The sequence below is a fragment of the Trifolium pratense genome, unplaced genomic scaffold (genome assembly GCF_020283565.1).
Source record: "Trifolium pratense cultivar HEN17-A07 unplaced genomic scaffold, ARS_RC_1.1 scaffold_92, whole genome shotgun sequence".
NCBI classification, from domain to species: Eukaryota; Viridiplantae; Streptophyta; class Magnoliopsida; order Fabales; family Fabaceae; genus Trifolium; species Trifolium pratense.
The window spans coordinates 1393-26195 of record NW_025721074.1 but is presented as its reverse complement, the minus strand read 5'-3'; the positions used below and the strand labels follow the sequence as shown (position 1 = coordinate 26195).

The window sequence follows — 24803 nt, the reverse complement described above, 5'->3', positions numbered from 1 at the left end:
TACTTGTCTACAGCTTTGAACAGCACGTAAAACATAATGAAAATTGCTGCGAATATAAGGGGTTCTCTTCTAGGCTGATATTCTAGTAAATGAATTAAAATTAACATGACTAGTCCAGACATACTGAAAAAAATTTCATTATCACGAATATGAATATCATAATCCCATATATAAGTCAGTGTATTTTATGGGGTATTTTCGACTTTGTTTGGCAAAAATGGTGGATCACTAATAAGCTAGTTGATGATTTATATAGCTTATGGCTTGTAGCTGATAAGCTAATTAAAGTTCGTAAAAATGTGCTAAAAATTTAGAAGGTGTAAGCTCAGTGTAATGGAGGTGCGGTAAAACAATGTAAAATGACATTCTTAGTTAATGATAAAATTTATATCAATTACTGTAAAAAAAATTATATCAATTAATATTTAAAATATTTAGAATTTACACATTTATATCCGGTCATACACTTTAATTTTTATTTTTTTTATAATTCACTTTAATTTTATTTGATATCAATTTTTATTTCAAATTAAATAAATATTTATCTTCATTAACTTTTTTTAAGATATTTATTTTAATTATTTGTATACAAATATTCTATAAATAAAATGTATATATGTTTAATATGCAGGTCAAGGTCAAGGTGGATGTATCATATCATTTTCTTCGTATTGACAATGCAATTGTTTTTTCTTTTTAATCAAATGTACTATACTAGGTAAAAGGTTTACTGAATAATAAAGTATAACGTAAATGATGTACAAAAAAAATATATAATGTAAATGAAAAAAAAAACTACTAGGAAGTCTTTTTTTATTTAAAAGCTAATAATATTCAATCATAAAAACAATATTAAATTATAAAGAAAAGGTCTAAGAATGTAATTTTTCAAAGACTAGGTTTTGCTATACAAAAAGGTCTAGCGGCGCAGCTTGTTACCCGCCTACCTTTTATCCACATGTAATTATTTTATCTATATATATATAATATAAAAAAGACAAACTTCTCATCAAAAAAAAAATAAAAAAATATAAAAGGTAATAAAGGTAAAAATGAGTTTTAGTTAAAATAATAAGGGGTAACAATGGAAGAAAAAATGATAAGTCATAAGTTAAAAGCTAATAAGCTACTTGAAATAGCGTCTGAAAAATAAACTATAAGTCAGTAAAATAAGCTATAAGTTCATGGTGAAGAAACTGTTACCAAACATGTTTTATACTCCCCTTATAAGCTATAAGACACAAGCTATAAGTCAGTTTTATAAGCTTGCCAAACAGACCCTTAGGCTCTGTTTGGAAAAAATAGTGGATGACTGATAGCTTATGACTTATAGCTGATGCTTGATGGCTTTTAGCTTATAGCTGAAATATTATGACTGATGTATGATGGTTGATAAGCTAATTGAAATGTTTGGTAAAATTAGCGGCTTAACTGACTGATAAATGTAAAATTACATAAAAGGGTATTACTATTTTTTTTTACAAGAAAAGGGTATTACTATTAATCAATAGAATTTAGTAATTTAAACTTATTAATATAATATATAATTATTAAATTAATTTTATTCACTAAAATTTTATTTTAAATTTATTTTTTTAGAATCTTATTATTAAAAAAAAAAGCTTGTAATGTTTTTATTTTTTTGAATAATTGTATGTAATGTACATTCACGTGAAAAACAAAAAGTATGGTTCTAATCTTATACTTCGACATTTTCTTCACTTATAAAAAAAATATTATCCTTTGACACTATATAATAACGAATATTCTTTCACAAAAAATATTTTGTTCTTACAGAGTATATCACAATAAAAATAAAAAAGTCTATTTGTATCAATATTAAACATACATTTTTCATTTTAAATTATATTAATTATAAAGGGTCAAATTAGGGTTTGATTAATATGACAAGGGTAAAAATAAAAGAAAATATGATAAGCGATAAGCTATAAACTTAGAAACTAATAAAAATAGTATATAGAAAATAAGCTAACACTGTGTTTGTTTAGGTAGATTTACAAAAGAGAGAAATAAGAAAGAGAGATAGCAAAAAAATTAGTTATTTCTATAGTTTGGATGGGGAGAGAAATAAGGAAAGAGAGAAATATAATGGTTAGTAACTGCCAAAAATAAATCTCTCCATATTAGGAGAGATTTGTGTGACAAGAAGTGAAATAAACGATTTTACAACAATACCCTCATTCAACTAGTTTCTTTTCTTGTAAAAAAGGATAAATTTGTTATTTTCTCATTTTTATTAATTTCTCTCTTCTCACTTTTCTATTCATCCAAACCATATAAAATTTCTACCCAATTTTTCTTCTATCTCTCTTCTCTCTTATTTCTCTCTTCACTATTTCCCTCTTCCCTATCTCTTTGGCATCCAAACATAGTGTAAAAGCTAGTAAAATAATTTATAAGCTCTTTTTTAAAAAAAAATTACCAAACAAGTCTTTTTTTAGTCATATGAGCTTATAAGACATAAGCTCAAAATTTGGCATTGCCAAACAGAGCCTTAGTCTATTCATTGTTTTTGGAGCTGGTCGTTTTATGTCGCCGTTTAAGACCGATAATTATGCTCTGAAGTGTCAAGCGAATATGGTCGCTCACTCTTTAGCAAGGGCGGCATATTCTAGAACTAGACAATGTATTTTTGAGTTGATTCCTCATTGTATTAACATCTATTTGCGGGAAGATTAACTTTGGCAAAAAAGGTGTGTTGGAGGCGGTTCCGATATATCCTATGATGACGGAAAAGATTCCAAAAGCTTGCTTAGAGGACATCCAAAGGATTCGGCGGAATTTCATTTGGGGCGATTATGATAATGTGCGAAAATTCCACACGGTTAATTGGAGCACGGTTACTTTGCCAAAATGGATGGGTGGTCTGGGACTTCGAAAGCTTGAGGCAATGAACCAATTTTGTCTCTTGAAATTAGGATGGAAACGGTGAAGGTGAATTTTGGTGTCAGGTAGTTAAAGGAAAATATGGAGTTAATAATAATAATAATAATCTTGCAACTGATATAGCCATTAAGCCTTCAGATTCTAGCTTATGGAGATCTTTATTAAGGTTGAAAGACTTATTAATTAATAACACAAGCTGGTGTATAAGGAATGGAGGTTAAGGATGCCAAGGGTTTTAGGCATGTAAGACCAGAAGGATGAAGGCATGAATAAACAGGTAAATCAGGGTCAGAATGGGAGAAGAAACTTGATTCATTTTGGCAGAGAAGATAGATGCTGCAGCAGCTGACATGTTGGATCCATATGTTAGAAAAATTAGGGATGAAAAGTATGGATGGAAATATGGCTGCGGAGCCAAGAGTTGCACAAAGCTTTTTCATGCGGTTGAGTTTGTTTACAAACATCTCAAGCTAAAACACCCAGAGCTTGTGTTGGAAGTTGGAACTATCAAAATTGCGTGAAGATCTTTATTTTCAAAATTACATGAAGTAAGTATTAACTAAGCTATGTTTTGTTTATTTAGGCCCCGTTTGGATTATCTTATTTTTAAGCTTATGGAAACAACTTATGTAATTTTTATGTATTATTATAAGTTTGTCAAAGTAGTTTATGATAAAATAGCTTATAATAATACAATTCTCACTAGTGTGAACCTAAAAAATAGCATAAAATCTAATTTACATTGCATAAGCTGTTTGTATAAGTTCAAAAATAAGCTAATCCAAACGGGCCCTTAGTGCTTAATCTTGCTAGTGGTGGTGACAATATCACTTATATTGACCTTATCTTCATTGTAGTGATCCTGATGCTCCTGGTGGAACACCTGTCATGCAGCAAACTCAGGTAGAATGGCAATTATATGTACCATTTAAGAAAAACATTAATAATGATGGATGGTTCTTGACTTAAATAAAACCATCTTTATGCTTGCATGTTTTGAAAACATTTTGGTCTCTTGTCTACTATACTATAGCATTTTAGCAAAATTGCAAATGTAGCAATTTTTTAATTAAAATTTCCCTCTAAATATATATGCTGCAATCTATGGGGGCAAGGAGCATGATGAATCACCCTTGGTAGTTTATGGTTTAAGCTTTGCAATATATTTCTGCACACAGTCATTATGGTTTGATTCTCAAATACCCACCGTCTATTTTCTTCCTTCCCTCTATATAGGACAAGCCCTTAAAGCGAAGATTACTGGATGGCCGATTCAAAGATGATTGTGGGAATCGGCGAGACCAGGATAGGAGTGACAGAACAAATGGAGATAGGCCTGACAATTCTCCATCCCGTGAAAGGCAGTTGGGAAACCGTGATGACACAATGTTTGATGCATATGGAGGGTCTGCTGTACCAACATTCACCTCGGATATGCCCCCTCCCCTCCTCCTTCAGTTTTGATGCCTGTACCTGGTGCTGGGTTGGTTGCTCTTTCACTTCTCTTGAATCTATCCAATTAATTCCTTTATTGAAATTTGTTGGTGCTTATATGACTTCACACCTATTCAGGCCTTTGGGACCGTTTGTTCCAGCTCCACCAGAAGTTGCGATGCAGATGTTTAGGGACCAAGGACCTTCATTTGATCCATCAGGAATGACAATACGTTCTAGTCCTCACATAGGTGGACAAGCCTCCATGATTGCTGTTCCTTCAGCCTTTAGACCTGATCCTCGATGGATGCGGAGGTGATTATTCTGCTGGGCCCTTGTTTATTTATATCTTCCCTTTTGGTATCTCCAAATCATGCTATTGCTTTCGTTCTCATATGTGACCTTTGGACCTTAATCTGCACTGCAATATTTAATGCCTTGTTTTATTGATCAAGCGTTTAATGCCTTTTTTACCTGGCATTAAACTGAACCGGCCCGAACCGATGCCCAGCCCTAGGCATAAGAATGCTTAGCGCATGATGCCTTTTTTCCAAAGCCATAAAATTCAATTTGTGGGTGTTCTCTAGTTGATTTGTTTTTGCTTTTAGAATTATTCTAACTTGGGAGATGGAATTTCTAGCTTTAGCTTATATACATAATTTTTACACTCAAATTGAAAATGAAGATGTTAGTCTGTCTTCAGTGCTCAAGTTATTCATCCATTATCAGACTTATTGAATTGTTTGTAATCTGTTATCGACTCTGTGTCTAATGTTTAACTCATTTCCTAATGGTGGTGCAGTTATCAAGATTTGGATGCCCCGGAAGAAGAAGTTACTGTCATTGACTATCGGAGCTTGTAAGTTTCACTGGGTTGGCGCATCGAGTAATATTTTTCTTTCAACGATTTTCAGTCAGAACAGCACTCTAGTTGTAAAATAATGGCGGTTAGATTTGGTTTCTGTTGTGCCATAGATGTTGTAACATTTATAGATTTAATGAGCAAAATGCTATCAGGCTGGTTATCTTATTTTTTTTATAAGACCCACTAAAACCGAGACATTTATAGATATCAATAAAAAACTATCTCCCTCCCACAACAGAAAAAGATTTTGGTGGATAATAAAACTACGCTGAAGAGATTATCTTGTGCTCGTATCAGGTTTGTTTTATTGATTTTTTTGGATGTCAGTCAATACCATTTGGTTTTGTTTGCACCCATTTCAGCTGTCTGTTGCAAACGACACATTTCAGATTTTTCAGATGAATTGCCAGTGACAGATTGAAAAATGAAATTATGATAGCACTCAGAGATATTACTAAACAGAGTGAAAATAATGGATCTTTTAAGATAACTTTTTCTAAAAAATTAAATAGCAGCTACAAAAGGATGTGTATCTTATTCAACTCCAGTTTTACCTGAGATTCATGAAATAGCTACAAAATTTATAATTAAGTTTTACCTGTTACTCTTGAAATATCTACAGCCTCAGCCAAGCGAGAGCTATCACTAATCGAACTAGATGTGGCCTTAAAGCTACCTTGCTTCTCCAGCTTCGAAGCTACTCCTGCTATATACTCAAGAGCATAGCAATCCACATCCGATATGTCAATATTAAGCAAGCCATCATCAAATGGAGCAATGTTGACATCGCTTTGGGGTTTGGACTATCAAACAACCCCATAGATGATAACACATCTATGGGAGGAATGCATGAACCATGTACTCTCATAAATTCGTCCCATCTTGAGACCTCAAGCTTTCGTTTTGTAGCAAGTCTTTTAGCCAGTTGGCCAGCCATGCTCATGTACAATTTCATAGTCTCACTATTTTTGCATGGCAAGCCCGGTATGAAGGACCAATACTTTGGAACAATTTTAAATCCCCAAATAAACAAACCTGTCAAACCATCGTCTCTTTAAATAAAAGGAACTATAGCGACACAAGCTGTCCATATATATTGGAATTTATTTAATCACTCAAATTAAAGCTTATAATCAAAGTTGCAAGCACAAAAATAGAGATGTGACATGTACTTAATTCATAGTAATTGACAAGTAGAGTGTTCATTCTTTGATCCCTTCAATTTAAAACTTAAATTAATAATATAAATCTGGAACAGAATTTTACGAAGCACATAAAGCAAACATATTTCAATATATTCCTATTGAACTGATTCCAAACGGTAAGCCCGTATATATACAAAACCGCAGCTCAAGAGAAAAAAAAACATAAAACAAAATCAATATGGTTTTATCTTGTCAAACTTGCTTACCATAAAGTGTTGGCATCACAAAATATATATAAGTTTTAATGTATGTAAAACCGAAAGCTATCAATAAAAAGTGAAATTTCAATTCACATAGAAAAACATGGCTTAAAATAGTAAGGAACATAAATTGGGAGAGTGGGATATATCAGTCTCCCAAAAATAGTAAGGAACATATATCAATATTTTCAAAACAAATCAAATCAAATCATAATCCTCACTTATTAACAGAAATCTATACTTGCCATGATATGTCAATATCAAATAAAATGTTTTTTATGTGTCTAAAAATTCCAAACAAATTCCAAAATTATCATAAAACGAAGGTTGAAAACCATGAGGAATCAAACAAAATTAACCTTAATTCCAATTGTATCCAATTGAAATCAAAGGGCACATAAGAGCATTAATGTATAAAAATTAGTTTGTTCAAGTCATAAATTGACACGATTTTCATATGATAAAAAAAAAATTGCTTTCACCAATCACCATATATAAATTTAATATGGTAAATAAACAAACCATATATAATGCTACCACATAAAAACGTTCGTGACACGTCCAGGATCAATGCACAAAACTACAAATTGGTTTTCATAAATTGGAACCGGACCTTTAATTAGTTCTGAAATAGAATTGCATCATAAAACAAAACCATATATTTTATTTACAAAGCGGCAGAACTTAATTTTTGATAAAGCGCATAAGTATTAAATCTGTGATAATCATAATATACAGCACTGTATTTTAATTCCGTGCAAAACCTAATATATACTGTGGCGGCTGAAATCATATAAATCTGTGATAATCATGATTGGCTCTCTATTCATCGGCAATTGATAAATCAATCTTTAAATACCAAAACGTGATTGACCGGAAAAAACACATATAGCCGAATAAAAATTTCACAATGATCAAGCACGTCTATGATTCACGATAAAAGATTAGGGTTCTAAATCATATAATAAGGCTCTGATACCACATGTAATAATTAACAATTTAGAGATCGAATATATTATATGAAATTAGACCACACTTACTTGAAACAATCATGTTTACCGAAATAGCCGATATCGGAATCACCGATACATTAGACAAGGTCTTCCTCTGCCTGATCACATGCTCCAGTCTTTGAGGTCTTTGATGGGGAAGACAACAAATGAGTGTGTTTTGTACGTGTTTTTGCGTGACGGCAAAGGGGACCTAGCCAATCTTATATATAAAAGATCTCAACCTAGTACCACCCATCATGGACCCTAGAGTTGGGCCTACACTTTATTTCTACGCAAATCAGAATTAGTGTTCAAGCCCATTATTACTGATCACAATTATCGGGCTTAAGCATCATCAAATGGATCACAACAACATCAACCCGTTTTTATTAAAACCAAAACTCACAATTGATTGCAGCCCACATAATATTGGAAAATATTCTAACATACCATGGTTTAGTTTTGGCGTGGGAGATGGACATTAAGGATTTGTGGTGCTATTCTGACTCCAAAATCGTGATTAAGCTGTTATCTAATCATGTAAATGAGTGACACCACTATGCAGCGATTATCTATAACATAAAGGATCTTCTCACTAGAAACTGGAGGGTTAGGTTGTTGCATACTCTTCGGGAGGGGAACACTTGTGCAGATTTCTTGGCCAAGTTTGTAGCTCGCAATCCTGAAGCTTATTCTCCTATAGCTGTTCCGCCGGATGGAATGAGTCTTCTCCTACTAGCTGATGCTAGTGAGACTATTTTTTCTAGATAATTTTCTTTTTGTCTTTTCCTTTTTCATCATCTTGTACCAAAAAAAAAAAGAGAAAGAGTAATTTAAAAAAATTCTATATAAATCTTGAAATGATATGTTTAATTATTATTTCATGTGGACCAATTAAAATTATACTCCCTCCGGTCTCATATATAGGAAACAAAAAAAAATTCACACTTTTTAAGGAAAGTGGATAAAGTTTAGAAAAAATGTATCATTTCCAATTTTACCCTTAGCAAAGTCTTGGAAACCTAAAAAGTCATGATTATTGACTTGTAGGAAAAGTATTGGAAAAGTAAAACTAAGGGGGGTGTATTGAATTAGGATTTCATAGGATTTTAATAGACTTTTTTATGATAAAAAAATCTCGTGGTATTCAATCAAGACTTTTACAAAAGTTAAATAAATCTTGTGGTATTCAATTCAGACAATTAAGATTTTTTTTTCAAGGCAACAAAATCTGTTGGTATTCAATTGAGATTTCTCACCCTTTATAAAATGTCTATTGGTATTCAAAAGTCCACGGATTTTGATGGATTTTACGGATTTTGGAAGACTTTTTAGTTCAAAATACACATAAAACAATCATCCAAGAATCCCACCCAAACCCCCAAGACTTTTTATAATTTTGCAAGACTTTTCTTTCCACCAACATGAGTACCTTCAAGGTCTTTCACAAGGATTGAATATATTTATGCATGATAACCTGTCTGAAATCTTGTTCATCGTTGTTACTATATGTTCACACAAGCATAGCAAAAATCTCTATATATGCCAAAATCTCGTTCATTGTTCATTGTTCATTGTTCATTGTTCATTGCAAAAATCTCTATATATGCAAAAATCTCGTTCATTGTTACTATAGTTAGAAATCTTGTTCATTGTTCTTACTATATGTTCCCCCTAATTATTTGATCTGCAACCTGTTTTTCTTTTCATCAACTTGTTAAATTATTTACAAAGCTTATTTCTTTTACAAGGTTAATGAGTCATTGATGTTATTTTTTATTGATTCCTTGGTTGTTTAAGGAATTATTGATTGATTAATTATATTTTTAGAAGGAATTTATTGACTCATTTAAATCTTAAAAATCCATAAAGTATTTTGAAATCTCAAAAGTCTATGTCATAAAATCTCACATATTCTTGTGTTAAAATCTTGATTATAAAGAGTCTTTCAAAAAAGTCTTATAAAATCTCACAAAATTAATATAATCTCACAAAGTCTTTTAAAATCTTCAAGATTTTTTTTGTCAAAATAGTCTTTTGAAATCTCAATCCAATACACCCCCCTAAGGGTAAAATTGGAATATTCATAATAAATATAATTATTGTAGTAACTTTTTCTTATATTTGAGACTTTCTAATTTTTTTTTTTTTGTTTCTTATATATGAGACCGGAGGGAGTACACCTTAATAATGTACCGGTACACGTCCGCATAATATGTGTACCGAAGTGCTCACTCTTTCATAAAACCGTCCAATAAAAGAATGCCACATCTGATATGTGATGCAGCCTATCCTACTAGGCAGGCACACTGCACGATAACAGGCTTTTAGTTTTTATTACTCTGACTTTCTAGTTTTTAGTTTTATTATTATTATTTTTTCTGTTTTTGGTATAAGCTTTATTATTATTATTACGTGAAAAAATAGATCTAGAGATAATCTTCATCTCCTCTGAGAAAACAATCTCGCTCTCTCATCTACTTCTTTTTCTTCTTCTCAATTCTCTCTCTCTCTCTCTCTCAATTCCTATCAATTCTGAATTCAATATATATATATATATATATATATATATATATATATATATATGTATATGAGATGAGATGGTTGTTGTTTGTGTTTTTATTTCGTATTTTGAACAATTGATTAGTTTTTAATTTGGTTGGTTCTTGTATTTGTGTTAATGGTTGTTGTTTGTGTTTTTATATTTCGTATTTTGAACCTGAAATATGTTTTTTGGATTTTTTTCTTCTTAGCACTCAAATCTCAATTTTCCACAATTGATGTTTGTTGGTTGTTGTATTTGTGTTTCATATATGAGATGTTGTTTGTGTTTTTATTTCGTATTTTGAATCTAAAATATATTTTTTGGATTTTTTTCTCAGTTTTCCACAATTGATTTAAGTTTTTAATTTTTGTTGGTTTTTGTATTTGTGTTAGAGATATGAGATGGTTGTTGTTTGTGTGTTTCTTCTGGGATTAAAAGGTTGTGGGTTAATCGATCTTTAGCATGAAGAAGGGGCAGTAACCACCTAATTCACTTTCGAATCAGATTAAATTGATGGTAAAAAAAATAATGGTGGGTTCAAATCATTATTTTATATATATAACCAAAAAAAAAAATCTAAAATATATTTTCATGAATTTTTTTTTTAATCAACATTTTTTTTTTCTAGATTTGGGCCGGGTGGTGTTTTTGGCCCGACCGGCCCGTTGGCTAACAACAAAACTTGTATCTGTAACAAACCTAAAAGTAAAAGTCAAATTACAAAGTGCATCGTGTGTGTATGTATGTACTGTCTTCGCCGCTCCTCTCTCTTTCTCTCTCTTACGAAATCAATCACCAAATCGGATTTATCTGTTCTGCCTCAACATAAAATACAAGCATGTTTTTGCTTATATTAGATCTGAGTCTGCTTTTTCTATTTTTGTGTTTTTTGAAATTGAATCAAATCTTATTCGTTGTGTCAAACTGCTCCAGATATCAATGAATAAGATTTGATTCAATTTTTCAGAAATATTAGTCATATTACTATGCAAAACACAACTCTCTTGCCTCAACTCAGGTAAGTATTATTGTTATTATTTTTTATTTATTTATTTTTTAGTTTATTTATTTCATATCTTCTAATTGCTTAATGCTTTCGTGAATTCTTCGGTTTACATATATTATGTGGATATGTATAAGTATATTTGCTAAGATGGATTATTCTGATTGGTTTACAAATAATATTTGTTAAATTTTGTGAACCGTCACAATCGTCTACCTAAACGTGTACTGTACTGGTACATGTACCGGTACATATCCGTATAATATGTGGACCTGGGTGCTATTAGGGGGTGAAAATAAATGCGACAATATTCTGTATAAAATGTCGATAAATTTAAATAGGTCAGTATTATATAAAAGTGTATTAGACACATTATTATTATATACACACACATCTATGTGTGTTTGTGGGCGCTCACAAAATTGTTAGATTAAGTTTGAGATACTAGTTGCTATTATATATAATATGAATATGGATATGATTGTTCATCTGTACATTTTACAATTAGATGAAAATAATGGATGTTAAGGGCTTTCAAAATTTGATTGGTTCTATTAGACTTTTTAAGACATGCCTATTAGTATTTGTAGAGATAGACTATTATTAGTACTATTTTTTATTTATTTTTTAGTTTATTTATTTCATGTCTAATTGCTTAACCCTTTGGTGAATTCGGGATATGTATCGGTATATTTGCTAAGGTGAATTATTCTGATTGCTTTACAAATAATATTTGTTAAGTTTCTTATATTAAATACTATTTGTGAACCAATCACAATCGTCTACCTAAGTCTTGTACCGGTACATATCCATATAACACGTGTACCGGAGTGCTAATATATTATAGATTTATAGGATTGTTTAAATTATTATTATTATTATTATTATTATTATTATTATTAGGGGGTGAAAATAAATGCGACAATATCCTGTATAAAATGTCTATTAATTCAAATAGGTCAGTATCATATAAAAGTATATTAGACACATTATTATATATATACACACATCTATGTGTGTTTGAGATACTAGTTGCTATTATATATAATATGAATATGATATGATTTGATTGTTCATCTGTACATTTTACAAAATTGTTAGACTAAGTTTGAGATACTAGTTGCTATCAAGGGCGTTCAAAATTGTATTGGCCTATTAGACTTTTTAAGACATGCCTATTAGTCTTTGTAGAAATAGACTAAGTGTTCTATTTTAATTTCTTAACATAAATAAAAATGGACTTTTAAATATTAACTGGCAAACACAATAAAATCTTCAACAAATAAGAGAATGATAGAGTACTAAGCTTATTCTAATTTAGAGGTCTCAATATAGCTTTTCCCAATTTTTGTGCCTCAATTGTACTCTCCTTTTGGTTCTATATATAAGTAAAATTTAACCTTTTAGATTCATTCAACAAGTAATAGGAGTGTCACAAAAAAAAAAGTAATGTATATAGTCTATATTTTTTTACTATGTTTTGATCTTTAATTTATAAGATGTCAAGATTAGTATTTTAATTTAGAAAATACAAAGAAAAAATTCATTTTCTTAAAAGCTAAAAACAAAAAGGCTCTATATTACATTAAAATGAATGTAAAAAGTGAAATGGTTGGAAGGAGTAATTGACTGTGCTTAAGGAGTAATACTTTGAACTCTAGCCCATTATAGAATTTGATATATTCGGCCCAATTGAATCCCAAATTGAACCCTACTTTATCTTTCTCTCTCAATTGAATCCCAAATTGAACCTTACTTTATCTTTCTCTCTCAATTGAATCGCAAACCGTTTATCTTTCTCTCTAATCGCAAATCAAACCCTCCATACCTATCTCTCTCGATTTCCTCCATGGCTTGGCGTTGTTGCTTAGCAAGAGTATCTAAGCGATTCTATGCTGATTCGGTAAGCAATAACTGAACTTTTATGAATACCATACCAACTCAATTGTATTGCATGCTTTAGGCCGATGAGAGGCATGAGACTATGGAATGTTAAATGGCTTAGATTTTCCTCATCTGCCGATGGCAAAATATGCATTTTGTTTGATATGTGTGCACGTGAATTTTAATAATGATCTGGGTTTACTGTTGCTTATGTTGCAGGCAGGTGTATCTGCCTCTCTTCCAGAAGCTGCTAAAATTCCCAGAGACATTGCTTTGTTTACTGCATCTATTCCTCCGACTCGAATTAGAGATACTGCTCATGGCAATGACATCCCACACGACCTCAAGCAGGTTGATTTCTCTTTCTCTAAATACTTCTTCATATTCAGCATGAAATTGAATTATTATGGTTATCCGTTATTACCATTGTTGTTAGAATCGGGACCAAAATCGTGAAATCCATGGATTTCGCGAACCCTAAAGGATCGGGATCCTAAATCAGAGCAAAATCGCAGCAAAATCCCGATCTCATATAGATTACTTTACACACACTCACACACACACACTTACTATTATGAGTTGAGTCCATCAATTTTGGTTGCGATCTTGATTTCCCCTTTCGATTATGCGATCTTGATTTGTGTGACATTTACTGTGCTTTTATTGCAAAGAATTATTCAACAGTTAATATATTTGCTCAGGGTCTTGAAGATAAGACATTGAGGAAAAAACAAAGTAGTGTACAATTGCTTGGTGCTATGGCATATTCTGCTCCTCAGTTGTCTCGGTGCCTCCCTAAAACTGAGGTATTAGATTAAACAATCACATTATGACAAGTATGTTTCTGGTCATTTTTTGGTTTCATTACCTAAATATATCTCTTTATTTGAAGGTCTTGACTGATTCCCATTCTGAAGTCCAGTTAGCTGTGCAAACGGCCCTTCGACAGGTTAGCCTTGGTATTACTTACTGATTAAATTATTGTTGTGTTTTACTTACATTTTTATATTTTCCTTTTCTAGGTTGGAAGTGCGATAAAGAAACCAGAAATAGCAGCTCTTGTCCCTACACTACTTCAGGGACTCATTGATCCTTTCCCAGAAGTTCGGTCAGTTGCTGCTAGAGCCACTCGATCCCTTATAGGAGTAATGGGTGAAAAAAATTTCCCCAATCTTGTCCCATGGTTGTTTGAAACTATAAAGTCTGAGAATAGTAATGTTGAACGCCCTGGAGCCGCTCAAGGCCTGAGTGAGGTCAGTCCCCCCACACCGTCTTTGGTTATACTATCTTTTTAGCAGCTTCGAAATTTAGTTAGTTACCCTTGGGTTCTATCATGAACTAATTCTTCCAAAGGCTTAAGCTGTCAATTAAAAATACCTGAATTGTTTTATATTACATTTGTAACTCGATCGCTCACTTAAGAGCCCCTTTTGACTGATAATTGGGCAATGCACAAGTAGCCTCCACATTTTTTGATGTGGGTCTTTGGGGCCATGTTTATAAATTGGTGTAAAAGGATGGAATGATGCTAGGTTCAATTTTTTGAATTATTTAAAATTGCTCCTGTTAATATTTAACGTTTTTTTCTTTACCTCCACTTGGATGATATGGGATGGAACTAATCTTTCCCGCATTCAATCATAAAACTCTCCCAACCATAGATTGGAAGCCTCATCATCATATATACAAACAAAGTCATGCACTATCTGTTATACATATGATGGTGGAGGTCTTACTATTAAATACTAACACCTAACACTATAGTATATACTTTGATTGATGAAAATTGAACAGAAATTGCAAAGTTGTTATCTGAGTTAAATACATGAGTAGAACCCGACTTGACTATTTATCACATATTAGTTGTGATCAGAGTTTTATTATTTGAGAATGTATTTACCTTTTTTGTTTTCATGGCTTACTTCCTTCATTTACCGTATTTTCATTTGTATACAGGAATTTCCAGTTAGTCGTAAGATACATCCATGTTTGCTATTTTTCAAGGCAGTATTCATTGCATCCATTCCTCCGACTCGAATTAGAGATATTGCTCATGGAAATGACATCCCACACGACCTCAAGCAGGTTGTTTTCTCTTGCTTTTCTTTCTCTAAGTACTTCCTCATATTCAGCAGAAATTGAATTATTATGGTTATCTGTTATTACCATTGTTGTCAGAATCGGGACCAAAATCGTGAAATCCATGGATTTTGCGATTTTGCTCACCCTCAAGGATCTGGATCCTAAATCAGAGCAAAATCGCAGCAAAATTCCGATCTCATATAGAATAACTTTACAATAATAAAGGCCATTAGATTAAAATGAAGTGGAGGATAGAGATTTGGAGTAACTCTTTTATCATAGTTTTGAGTAAATGTATGCTAGATTAAATTGCTTTGGTGGCCTTTTAAAATCAGGGGGGAAGAAGTATGAACTTCTCTGCTCCTTTTAAAATCTGAGTTTACTGTTATGTTGCAGGCAGGTGTATCTGCCTCTCTTCCAGAAGCTGCTAAAATTCCCAGAGACATTGCTTTGTTTACTGCATCTATTCCTCCGACTCGAATTAGAGATACTGCTCATGGCAATGACATCCCACACGACCTCAAGCAGGTTGATTTCTCTTGCTTTTCTTTCTCTAAATACTTCTTCATATTCAGCATGAAATTGAATTATTATGGTTATCCGTTATTACCATTGTTGTTAGAATCGGGACCAAAATCGTGAAATCCATGGATTTCGCGAACCCTAAAGGATCGGGATCCTAAATCAGCGAACCCTAAAGGATCGGGATCCTAAATCAGAGCAAAATCGCAGCAAAATCCCGATCTCATATAGATTACTTTACACACACTCACACACACACACACTTACTATTATGAGTTGAGTCCATCAATTTTGGTTGCGATCTTGATTTCCCCTTTCGATTATGCGATCTTGATTTTTGATCTTGATTTTCGATTATGCGATATTGATTTCCCTTTTTGATCTTGATTTTTGATCTATATGAAATCGTGAAATCCATGGATTTTGCGAACCCTAAAGGATCTGGATCCTAAATCAGAGCAAAATCGCAGCAAAATCCCGATCTCATATAGAAAACACATTCTATTTTATTGATTAAGCAATAGCTCTCAAAAAATTTTAGATTTCATCTTCCTAACATCATGGAGTTATAAAGGTTTCACTCTATTTTGTGTGTGACATTTACTGTGCTTTTATTGCATATATTTTCTTTTTACCTTTACTTTGCTTTCATCTTCCTAAATGTATGCTTGATTAAATTCTTTGGTGACCTTTTAAATCCAGGGGGGAAGAAGTATGATCTTCTCTGCTCCGTTCAGCACAGGCCGAGTGCCTCAGCGCACCACATACGGTGGGATTAACTGTAAACGTCATTACAGCCACATCCCATACAATCAGGTATTTCATCATTTTGATTCAATTTTCAAATAAAATGCATTTTCCTGAACTAATTTGATGATCTATTTTCCTATTTTAGTATGCTGGAGTTTTTTTTGGGATTGCAGTAGCTTGTGTGACTCTATTTCGCATCATACGTTGTCGAGTAGTCAAATATGAATGCGAAGATGATTCTCTTAGCCCCGAAAAATTGAGGGCAGAAGTCGACTGGCGAAGAGAAGGGTGCATGTCAGCCATTGACGACCAGGGCTCTACTAGTAAGAAACTACAAAAAAAACCTCTTTTTGATGTCCCAAAATATAAGCAAAAGACAACCTTAGTCATATTTCATTATTTTATTTCCCAGTAAACTCTTAGTTCCCAATTTTTTAATAAATTCACACATGAGCACTTTTTTATATTCCAAGCCATGCGGTTAATCCACTACTATACGGAGCTGACACGATTTTTAATTGTACCACCAGTAGTTAGCTTCTTTCAAAATATCTTTTAACTTACTGCTGATTTTTTCTATTAACTAGGAGTAGCATTTATTAAGACAGTTTGTTTTGGGTTTCATTATAAGAAGGGTACTTTAGGAAACTCAATTGTTTGTTTTGATAAAATTTAGAGTTTGATAAGCGTGAAATTTCTTTTTTTTTCTCCTATTCTTTATTTAATTATTTACTTATTCCTTTTAATAGAGGCTTGTTGGGCACATGTTGCCACTTCTGCCGTGGAATCTATTGTAAAAATAGAGACGGATGTGCTGAAGAAACTATCGTCGCAGGAGTTGATTGATTGTGATCCTAAAAACAAGGGTTGTCAAGAGGGGTGGGTTGAAAATGCATTCGACTACATTCAAAGGGAAGGGGTATGTATGGAAAAAGATTACCCTTATTCACCTTTTAACACTCCTTTTATTCGAATGCCATGCCGTGTAAAGAAATATTATGTTAAGACCTTTATAGGGGGATACGAAAGTATCCCCTATGAAAAGGATTTCGGTGCAGAAGAGAGACTAAAGCTTGCTGTATGTCGCCAGCCAGTGGCGGTGGCTGTATTGATTGGAAAGGATTTTAAGAATTACAAAGCATCCGATGGGATTTTCCAAATAGATGAAGATTTTGAACATGGGGAATTGCACTCATTGTTGATCGTTGGTTTTGGCCAACTCAAAGAAAAACAGTATTGGTTAGTGAGAAATTCATATGGTGTTTCCTGGGGTTACAAGGGGTATGGGTTAATCGAACGCAACTGTGGATTACCCGAGGGGCGATGTGGCATTGCGTACAGTCCTTTTTATCCTATTTTCAAGGTATGACAATATTTTTAAGCAATTTCTGATGCTTTATCAAATAAATATCAGCTTTTGAAAATTAATACCATAAATTAATACTATTAGCAAACTGATTTTGATTATTGGAATGTTTCTATCCAGGAGCAAGCTGATCCATCTCAGGATAGCAGTTCGGACACTGTGGCAAAAACTTCTGATACGAAGGTAGAGGCAATAAAAAGCTTCTTTAGCCGCAGTTTTGCTTATGATAGATGTCAGTTATTTGGATAAACAATAACTGAACTTTTATGAATACCATACCAACTCAATTGTATTGCATGCTTTAGGCCGATGAGAGGCATGAGACTATGGAATGTTAAATGGCTTAGATTTTCCTCATCTGCCGATGGCAAAATATGCATTTTGTTTGATATGTGTGCACGTGAATTTTAATAATGATCTGGGTTTACTGTTGCTTATGTTGCAGGCAGGTGTATCTGCCTCTCTTCCAGAAGCTGCTAAAATTCCCAGAGACATTGCTTTGTTTACTGGTCAACCTTTGCCATCCAATGAATCCACTGGAAACCTTGAAGATTAGCTTTTTGTATAGAAGACCCAATCTGGTAACAATGTGTTTTCTTATTTTTCTTTATAAATAAGATGTTTAAGTGCTTATTGATGATTATTTGAACTTATTGGTATCTGGGTGTTGGAAAAGTTTGAGTTTTTTCATTTTGTGTTTTAGATAAAGGTTTGATTGACAAAGCTTTGGTTTTTGTTAGGGCTTTGTTGTCTTTTGATGATTTTTTTAGTTTGAAGGTTATTATGGTAGCCTTATGATTGAAATTTGAGATCTTTTTTGATTTGGGCTTTGATTTTAGTATTTGGAATTTGCTTGATCTGTTTGTTGTGAATTGTGATTGATGTTTTGATAGTTGTGTGCTTTGATTTTAGTATTTGGAATTTGTTTGATCTGTTTGTTCTGAATTTGTGATTGATGTTTTGATAGTTGTGTAAGTGTAATGGTTTGAATGTTTTAATAATATTGAATGATCTATTGTGTCTTGAATTAATTGGATTTAGTTACTTGCAGGAAATCAAACTGAGAGGTGACATTAATGCGTAGCAGTTTTTGATGGGTTTCATGTGAGAGGCTCTTAGTTTTGTTTTAGCACAAACAAGAACTTGTTGGCTTCAGAGTAATGAAAATAAGAAATTATATTTTCATTATTTTTAATCATATCCTATCTCTTATCTTGTATTGAAAAATTATTGTTAGCAGATAAATGGTTATAGATTTCTAGCTTATTATATATGCTCTCACAAGCACGTTATAGTCCCAATATAGTTTGTGCAAACGGTCAGGTCCTGTCTCGCTTAAATCAGGGTAAAAGTTTTTGAATACCCCTCTTCGTGACTTAAATTAACACATTACTGTAGTAGGGAAAATCAACTCCTTGATTTAATTTTTTTTTTTTTGGTACATAGATAAGAACGATGAAAATACCAGAATCCAAGTTTTTGAATACCCCTTTAGGAGGGTCTCTATTTGTACAGGAATTCTATGAATTCTATGAATTCTACTTATTCAAAGATAAGAATGATGAAAATACAGGAATCATAAATAACTTGTCGAAAATTTGTTGTGTGAGAATCTAATGAAATAAAATAGGAACCATGTAATTGCAGAACATAGAGTTGAAGGCATGGTAATGGAAATTCGTTCATGGTTGCTGGTATTTGGAGGTGATATTTGAGAACATCTACGAGGGAATTGAGGAAGAAAACCTAATTGCGTATTTCAATTTTTTTGTCAATATAACAAGAGAATTATAGAGGATTAAAGTTCTTGGGAAATGATTTCAGGGTAATTAAACTCTCAAATATTAAACAATCTGATGAATCCTCAATTTACACATGTGTCAACGAATCCTAACTATATATATATATATATATATATATATATATATATATATATATATATATAATATATAGCTATGAATCCTCAATTTACACCTGAGAGCATGGTCTTATAATGAGATATGAGAGGGTTGAATGAGATATGAGAGGGTTGAATGAGAACTATTGGATTGAATTAAATGGCTATGATAAATTTAAGTTATTATAGAATCATGTGCACTCTCTACAGTTGATAGCATATTATCTTCTTCGTGTCTTCCCATCTCTGGTTCCAAACATCTCAATCCACCGCTTCTTGACACTTCACGGTTGTTGATATCTCAGACTCAAACAAATTACCATTCCTCCATTTTCACAAGTAAAATGAAGTTTGGTTTTGATTTCTCAGACCAAAATCCAAAATTTTATTTTGAACATAATTAGGGATTTTGCAATTGGGGTACAAGGATAAAAGGGGTAAAATTATATTGAAGCAATTTGATGGTTTTTTTTTTAAAGCAATCAATCACTCGAAGCAATTTAATGTTCAGATGAAACCAACAGTACAAAATTAAGGGAAATTTCATAGTTTCAATAATTGGAGATAAAAGATGTTTTTTTAATTATTAATTTGTGAATTTGAAACATAGTTGTGTTGTGTGTCCATACTCCATTGAATCTTGAAAGGCTATAGGAGAACGAAAAGTCCTGTGAACAAGATACGTGTGCCGGAATTGCGATGACATGGAGCGAGAATGTATAGCATGTGGTGTGATTGTTAATGAGTAAATTAATCATAGCCATTTAATTCATTCTAGTGGTTCTCATTTAACCCTCAGTCTCATCTCTCATCATAAGATCATGCTCTTACTTGAAGTGTTATATCAACGCTGATATTTTCCAACTTTCTATCTTATTTTCTTTAATCCTTAACGTGTGTGTGTGTATATATCATGTGAATTAGGAGAAGAGGATAAAAAAGGTTTCTATTTTCATATTAGTCGTATCATTTCTTAAGAAAAATGATAGCTCCTATATGTATATGTTTGTAACCCTACTATATGCTTCAAGAAAATTGAACAAAATTTTAATGAATTTGTGATTAAACTTTTAATCGTTTATTTAACGATAAAATTTAGAATAGCTATTTTAAATTTTGAAGTTCATTTATATGCAGCTCTATTTGTTATCATATTTTACATATTTATTTTCACCTTATATTTTGATTAGTATATAATGTTGTTTGAGACATTCGACCTAGGCATGACAACAGAACCTGTACCTGTGGTACCCACCCAGAGTTTGACGGGCAAAATCCGGGTTGAATGGGTTTGGGTTTTCCCCAATTTCAAAACATGGGAGCGGGGAGGGTAATCAGGATATAAGTACTCACTCCGAACCCGTCCCGTTTATATAAAATTACTATATTACCCCTATTTATTTAAGATGAATGTAAGATTTTTCTTCTATTTATATATTTTCTAGTTTCTAGTTTGAAAATATTTTTAGTTTGTTAATACAATTAAGCAGAATATTCTTGGTTATGTAGTTGTTTTGAATTTTGATGGTATTTTGGAATATTGGTTTGTAATGGTACTATTTTATTTGGTTTTGACGACCGGTTCATTCGTCTCACTTTTCTAGGACTTTTAGTTTGTCTTTTAGGATTAACTAGAAGTTGGTATAAGATATTTGTCCTACGCGCTTTCGTGTGGACGCACTGGGTTAGGTCTATGTCCTCCAGTTTATGTATATATTTTTTATTATTGTTTTAATAATAATATGAGCTATAGGTGGAGGACAGGAAGGATAAGGGTGCCAACAAAGTTGGGGTGTCTATTCGTACCTTGATATCTAGATGCTCTTAATTTATAAAAAAAAAATTATTTGGTTTTGATAATTTTGATATTGGTTTGGTAATTTGGAACATCGTCATTTGTATGTTTAATGTATTGATATTTTGGTTTGTGTTTTATTATTTGAAAGTATTTGTATTGTGTGTTTGTTAGAGTTATGTTAAGATTCTCGTTTTAGGGAAATACATCTTTTAATTAAAAAAAAATAGAATCCACTGCGGTTATAGGGGCGTGGAATGAGGATATGTCAAGCATTCGGGTTTGAATTTTGGGAGATGAAAACCGACCCAATCCGCCCCATTACCATGCGTAATCCAACCAAAGGAGGACAAGAAACAAAAAGAGAAATGAAATATTTTGAAGTTGTTACTATGTGATTTGATTGTATTACGAAACTCACAATAATATTTTAATTTTTTATTTATTTTATAATTAAACTTCACTCTTTGTTTTACAACTAGTTTGACTTAAAATAATAGAAATTTGATAGAGATCCACGGAAATAAAGATGAACATGGATGAGGAACATTTGAAGTGATGAGACAAGTGGTAAAATATTATCCGCTCGTCTCATTGACAAACACGTAAAACATAAAATGAATATGAATATAGGAAACAAACCTAGGGTGAGAGATCATCTCATATCTCTCACCATGAGCAAGTGTTTAATACCATTAGATTAAGAGCGTTTACAAATCTTATAGTGAACCATCTATGTGATATTTTTCTCCTTTTGTTTACCTTGACTTTTTCCTTTTTCTAATTCTCTTGAAATTTAAAATTAGTATTATTATTTACGGGAAGAACGTAAATTAAGTCTTGTGAACTTAGTTCAGTTGGTAGGACATTGCATTATATATATAGGTTGGGGGCCGGGATTCGAACCCCCGTCATCTACTTATCCATTTCAAAGCTAAAATTTCTAGTCACTAAACCACTTAATAAAAAAAGAAAGTAAATTAGTATGAATAAATTTAGGCCAAAATACGTCAAGGAGATTTTATTTTATGGAAAATACTAAACAATGCTCTCGGGACACTGGTTAAGCATATAAATATGGAAATTGTGTCTCGTGACTTGTGCATTCAATGCATCGGAAATGTAAAAAGTTACTTTATGAATATTAACTTTATCATTTATTTCTATTTTTGGTATGCTTAACAAGTGTCTCAGGGGCACTGATTAGCATGACCCTTCTGTTATTTATTTGTAACATTTTAGTCATTTATCTTTTATTTTTAACGTTTTGTTTAAGAAGTTAAATTAGCTTACTCAAATTGGCACCAAAGAGAATCGAACTTGAAACCTTACGTCATTTTCTCGTAACACTTTAGTAATTTATCTTCTTTTTTCTCATATAGATCCTTTATCTTTTATAATTTGCTCGTATAAATGATTTTCTCATTTTTTTTTTAAATTAAAAAATACTGATATTTATTTTTAAAATATTTTTTTTAATAAAATTAAACAAATTTAGAATTTTGATGAACCATATACATCATGTTCATCAATCTTCCACAGATTTCAATACAGCGACACAAACAATGACCCAGCAGCTGAACTAGAACTTAAAAAGCCAACTTTAGAAGCCAATCCATAGAGGGTAACAACAAATGGGCATAAGAAGAAGCAATCATAGGAAAAGTGAAATGGTTTGGCAGAGAGTCTGCAAAGCTTGAGGATCCATCAAGTTAAAAAGGATTGGATTGAATTTTGGAAACAGAAGAAGATTGAAAAAGGAATGGATTGATTGAATTTTTATGATTTTTAATTTCTGGATCTTAGGTTAATTTTGTGGCTAGAAGATGAAAAAAGATTTTATATTTTTTAATTAAAAAATGACATATATAGGTGTATATTGAGTGAGTTATAAAAATAAATGACATACTCCCTCCATCTCTAACTATAAGAGTAGTTTTGACAAAATTGTACTATTCATTTATCTTATTTTGATCGTGTTTTTTTAATAATATATAGATGTAAATATTAGCATGTAAGATCTTGTTTTATTCGTCTTGACGATTATTTTCAAAATATTAAGTTTTTTTTAATTTTTAATAATAGATAATTAAAGATATTAGTGATCAAAGTTGTTCATTGGCGTACGTGCAGTGATTAAACATACTCTTATATTTAAGGACGGTGAGAGTATATAGAAAAAATAAGATAAATAGCTAAAGTGTTACATGTAAATATGATAAAAAAAAAAGATAAATAATATATGAGTCTTGCTAACGAGTGCTTCCGGGGCACTCTTAAGCATTATATTTAGAATAACTTTTTATTCAAAAAATTAAACACCGCACATTCTAATGCGTTGACTTTACGCATTTCCATAAAAATGATATAAAAAACTTACTATATATAGTCTTAAAGAGTGCCTGGAGGCACTCGTTAGCATTTTCTATAATATATAAAGTTACAAATAAAAAAAACTAAAGTGTTACAAATAAATAAGATAAATAATCCTAATGTATTTTTCCCATAAATTTAATTGGTAAAAACTTTTTGAATTTATAAAAATTAAAACAATAAAAACAATGATGGTGGTTTGAGAAGAAAGAACAAGAACAATGATAAAGTACAATATATGTATCTTACATCCTCATTATTGAATGGTTGAGATTCATCAATTTAAGTGTGCACCGTGAGAGACTTGAAGCCGTCTCTCACGTTAGAAGGCGCCCCCATTACATTATTTTATCCTTTTACCCCATTATTGTCGTTCCGCTCAATTAATCTACATGTATCATTCATAAGGCACGGATCTAGGTACAATGCTTTGGGGTCACCTGACCCCACTCCTTTGATTTTTCCCCAACCAATAATAACATAATTTGTGCCATTGACTCCACAATTCAAATATTGTAATGTCTCCATTTATCATCAAACACAATCCCACAAGCACACACTCACTTGCTGTAATTTACATTTATATGGTTGCATATAGTGCTATCATAAATTACTGGATGTAATTGAAGGCTCGCCTTTAAAATTTAACAGAGACTTTCTTTTAAACAATGGGAAATCAAAATGGGATATGGTAAAAATTTATACGAACAATTGGGAGAGTTTGAATAAAGATGTCTAACATAATAATATCAGTATTGTCATTTAAATAATGTGTTTTAAAGAGTGTTAAACATAAATGGGCGAAAGAAAATGATATATTTTATTCAAATTTTAAACTATTGGCCAAAGTTTGTTTATAATTAGGGACGGAGCGAGTATACATACTCCCTCGTCTTAAAATATAGTTAAAAATTGGTCATAAAAAATAAACGTATTTGGTCCAAATTTTGAACTAAATATAACAGGTTTATATTTTACTCATT

The 24803-nt window shown here is 31.9% G+C and overlaps 2 protein-coding genes across 4 annotated transcripts in view; both read left to right on the top strand.

Annotated features, from left to right (window-relative positions):
- The window catches only part of LOC123901995, a 46363-nt gene extending 27335 nt beyond the window's left edge, over positions 1-19028 (top strand). For all 3 annotated transcript variants that reach the window (XM_045951739.1, XM_045951741.1, XM_045951740.1), the window contains 12 exons: positions 13255-13386; positions 13737-13841; positions 13928-13984; positions 14058-14288; positions 14992-15120; positions 15514-15645; positions 16342-16455; positions 16535-16712; positions 17139-17752; positions 17876-17938; positions 18201-18336; positions 18807-19028. In XM_045951739.1, the coding sequence (XP_045807695.1) occupies positions 13255-13386; positions 13737-13841; positions 13928-13984; positions 14058-14288; positions 14992-15120; positions 15514-15645; positions 16342-16455; positions 16535-16712; positions 17139-17752; positions 17876-17938; positions 18201-18311 (1866 nt within the window). In that variant the 3' untranslated portion in view covers positions 18312-18336; positions 18807-19028. The remainder of the gene's footprint in view (positions 1-13254; positions 13387-13736; positions 13842-13927; positions 13985-14057; positions 14289-14991; positions 15121-15513; positions 15646-16341; positions 16456-16534; positions 16713-17138; positions 17753-17875; positions 17939-18200; positions 18337-18806) is intronic.
- On the top strand, positions 2570-5378 carry LOC123901997 (serrate RNA effector molecule-like). The gene is made up of 5 exons (XM_045951743.1): positions 2570-3455; positions 3765-3810; positions 4144-4390; positions 4480-4656; positions 5144-5378. Exons 3-5 carry the CDS (start codon positions 4371-4373, stop codon positions 5202-5204), a joined length of 258 nt encoding a protein of 85 aa, XP_045807699.1. The 5' UTR covers positions 2570-3455; positions 3765-3810; positions 4144-4370; the 3' UTR covers positions 5205-5378.
- Positions 19029-24803: the final 5775 nt, after the last annotated feature.

Bases quoted from the DNA above. Each gene is read 5' to 3' on its own strand.
- LOC123901997 (XM_045951743.1), top strand. From the start codon at position 4,371: ATGCCTGTACCTGGTGCTGG. The intron at 4,391-4,479 runs GTTGGTTGCTCT...ACACCTATTCAG, and splicing joins ATGCCTGTACCTGGTGCTGG to GCCTTTGGGACCGTTTGTTC. The intron at 4,657-5,143 runs GTGATTATTCTG...ATGGTGGTGCAG, and splicing joins GATCCTCGATGGATGCGGAG to TTATCAAGATTTGGATGCCC.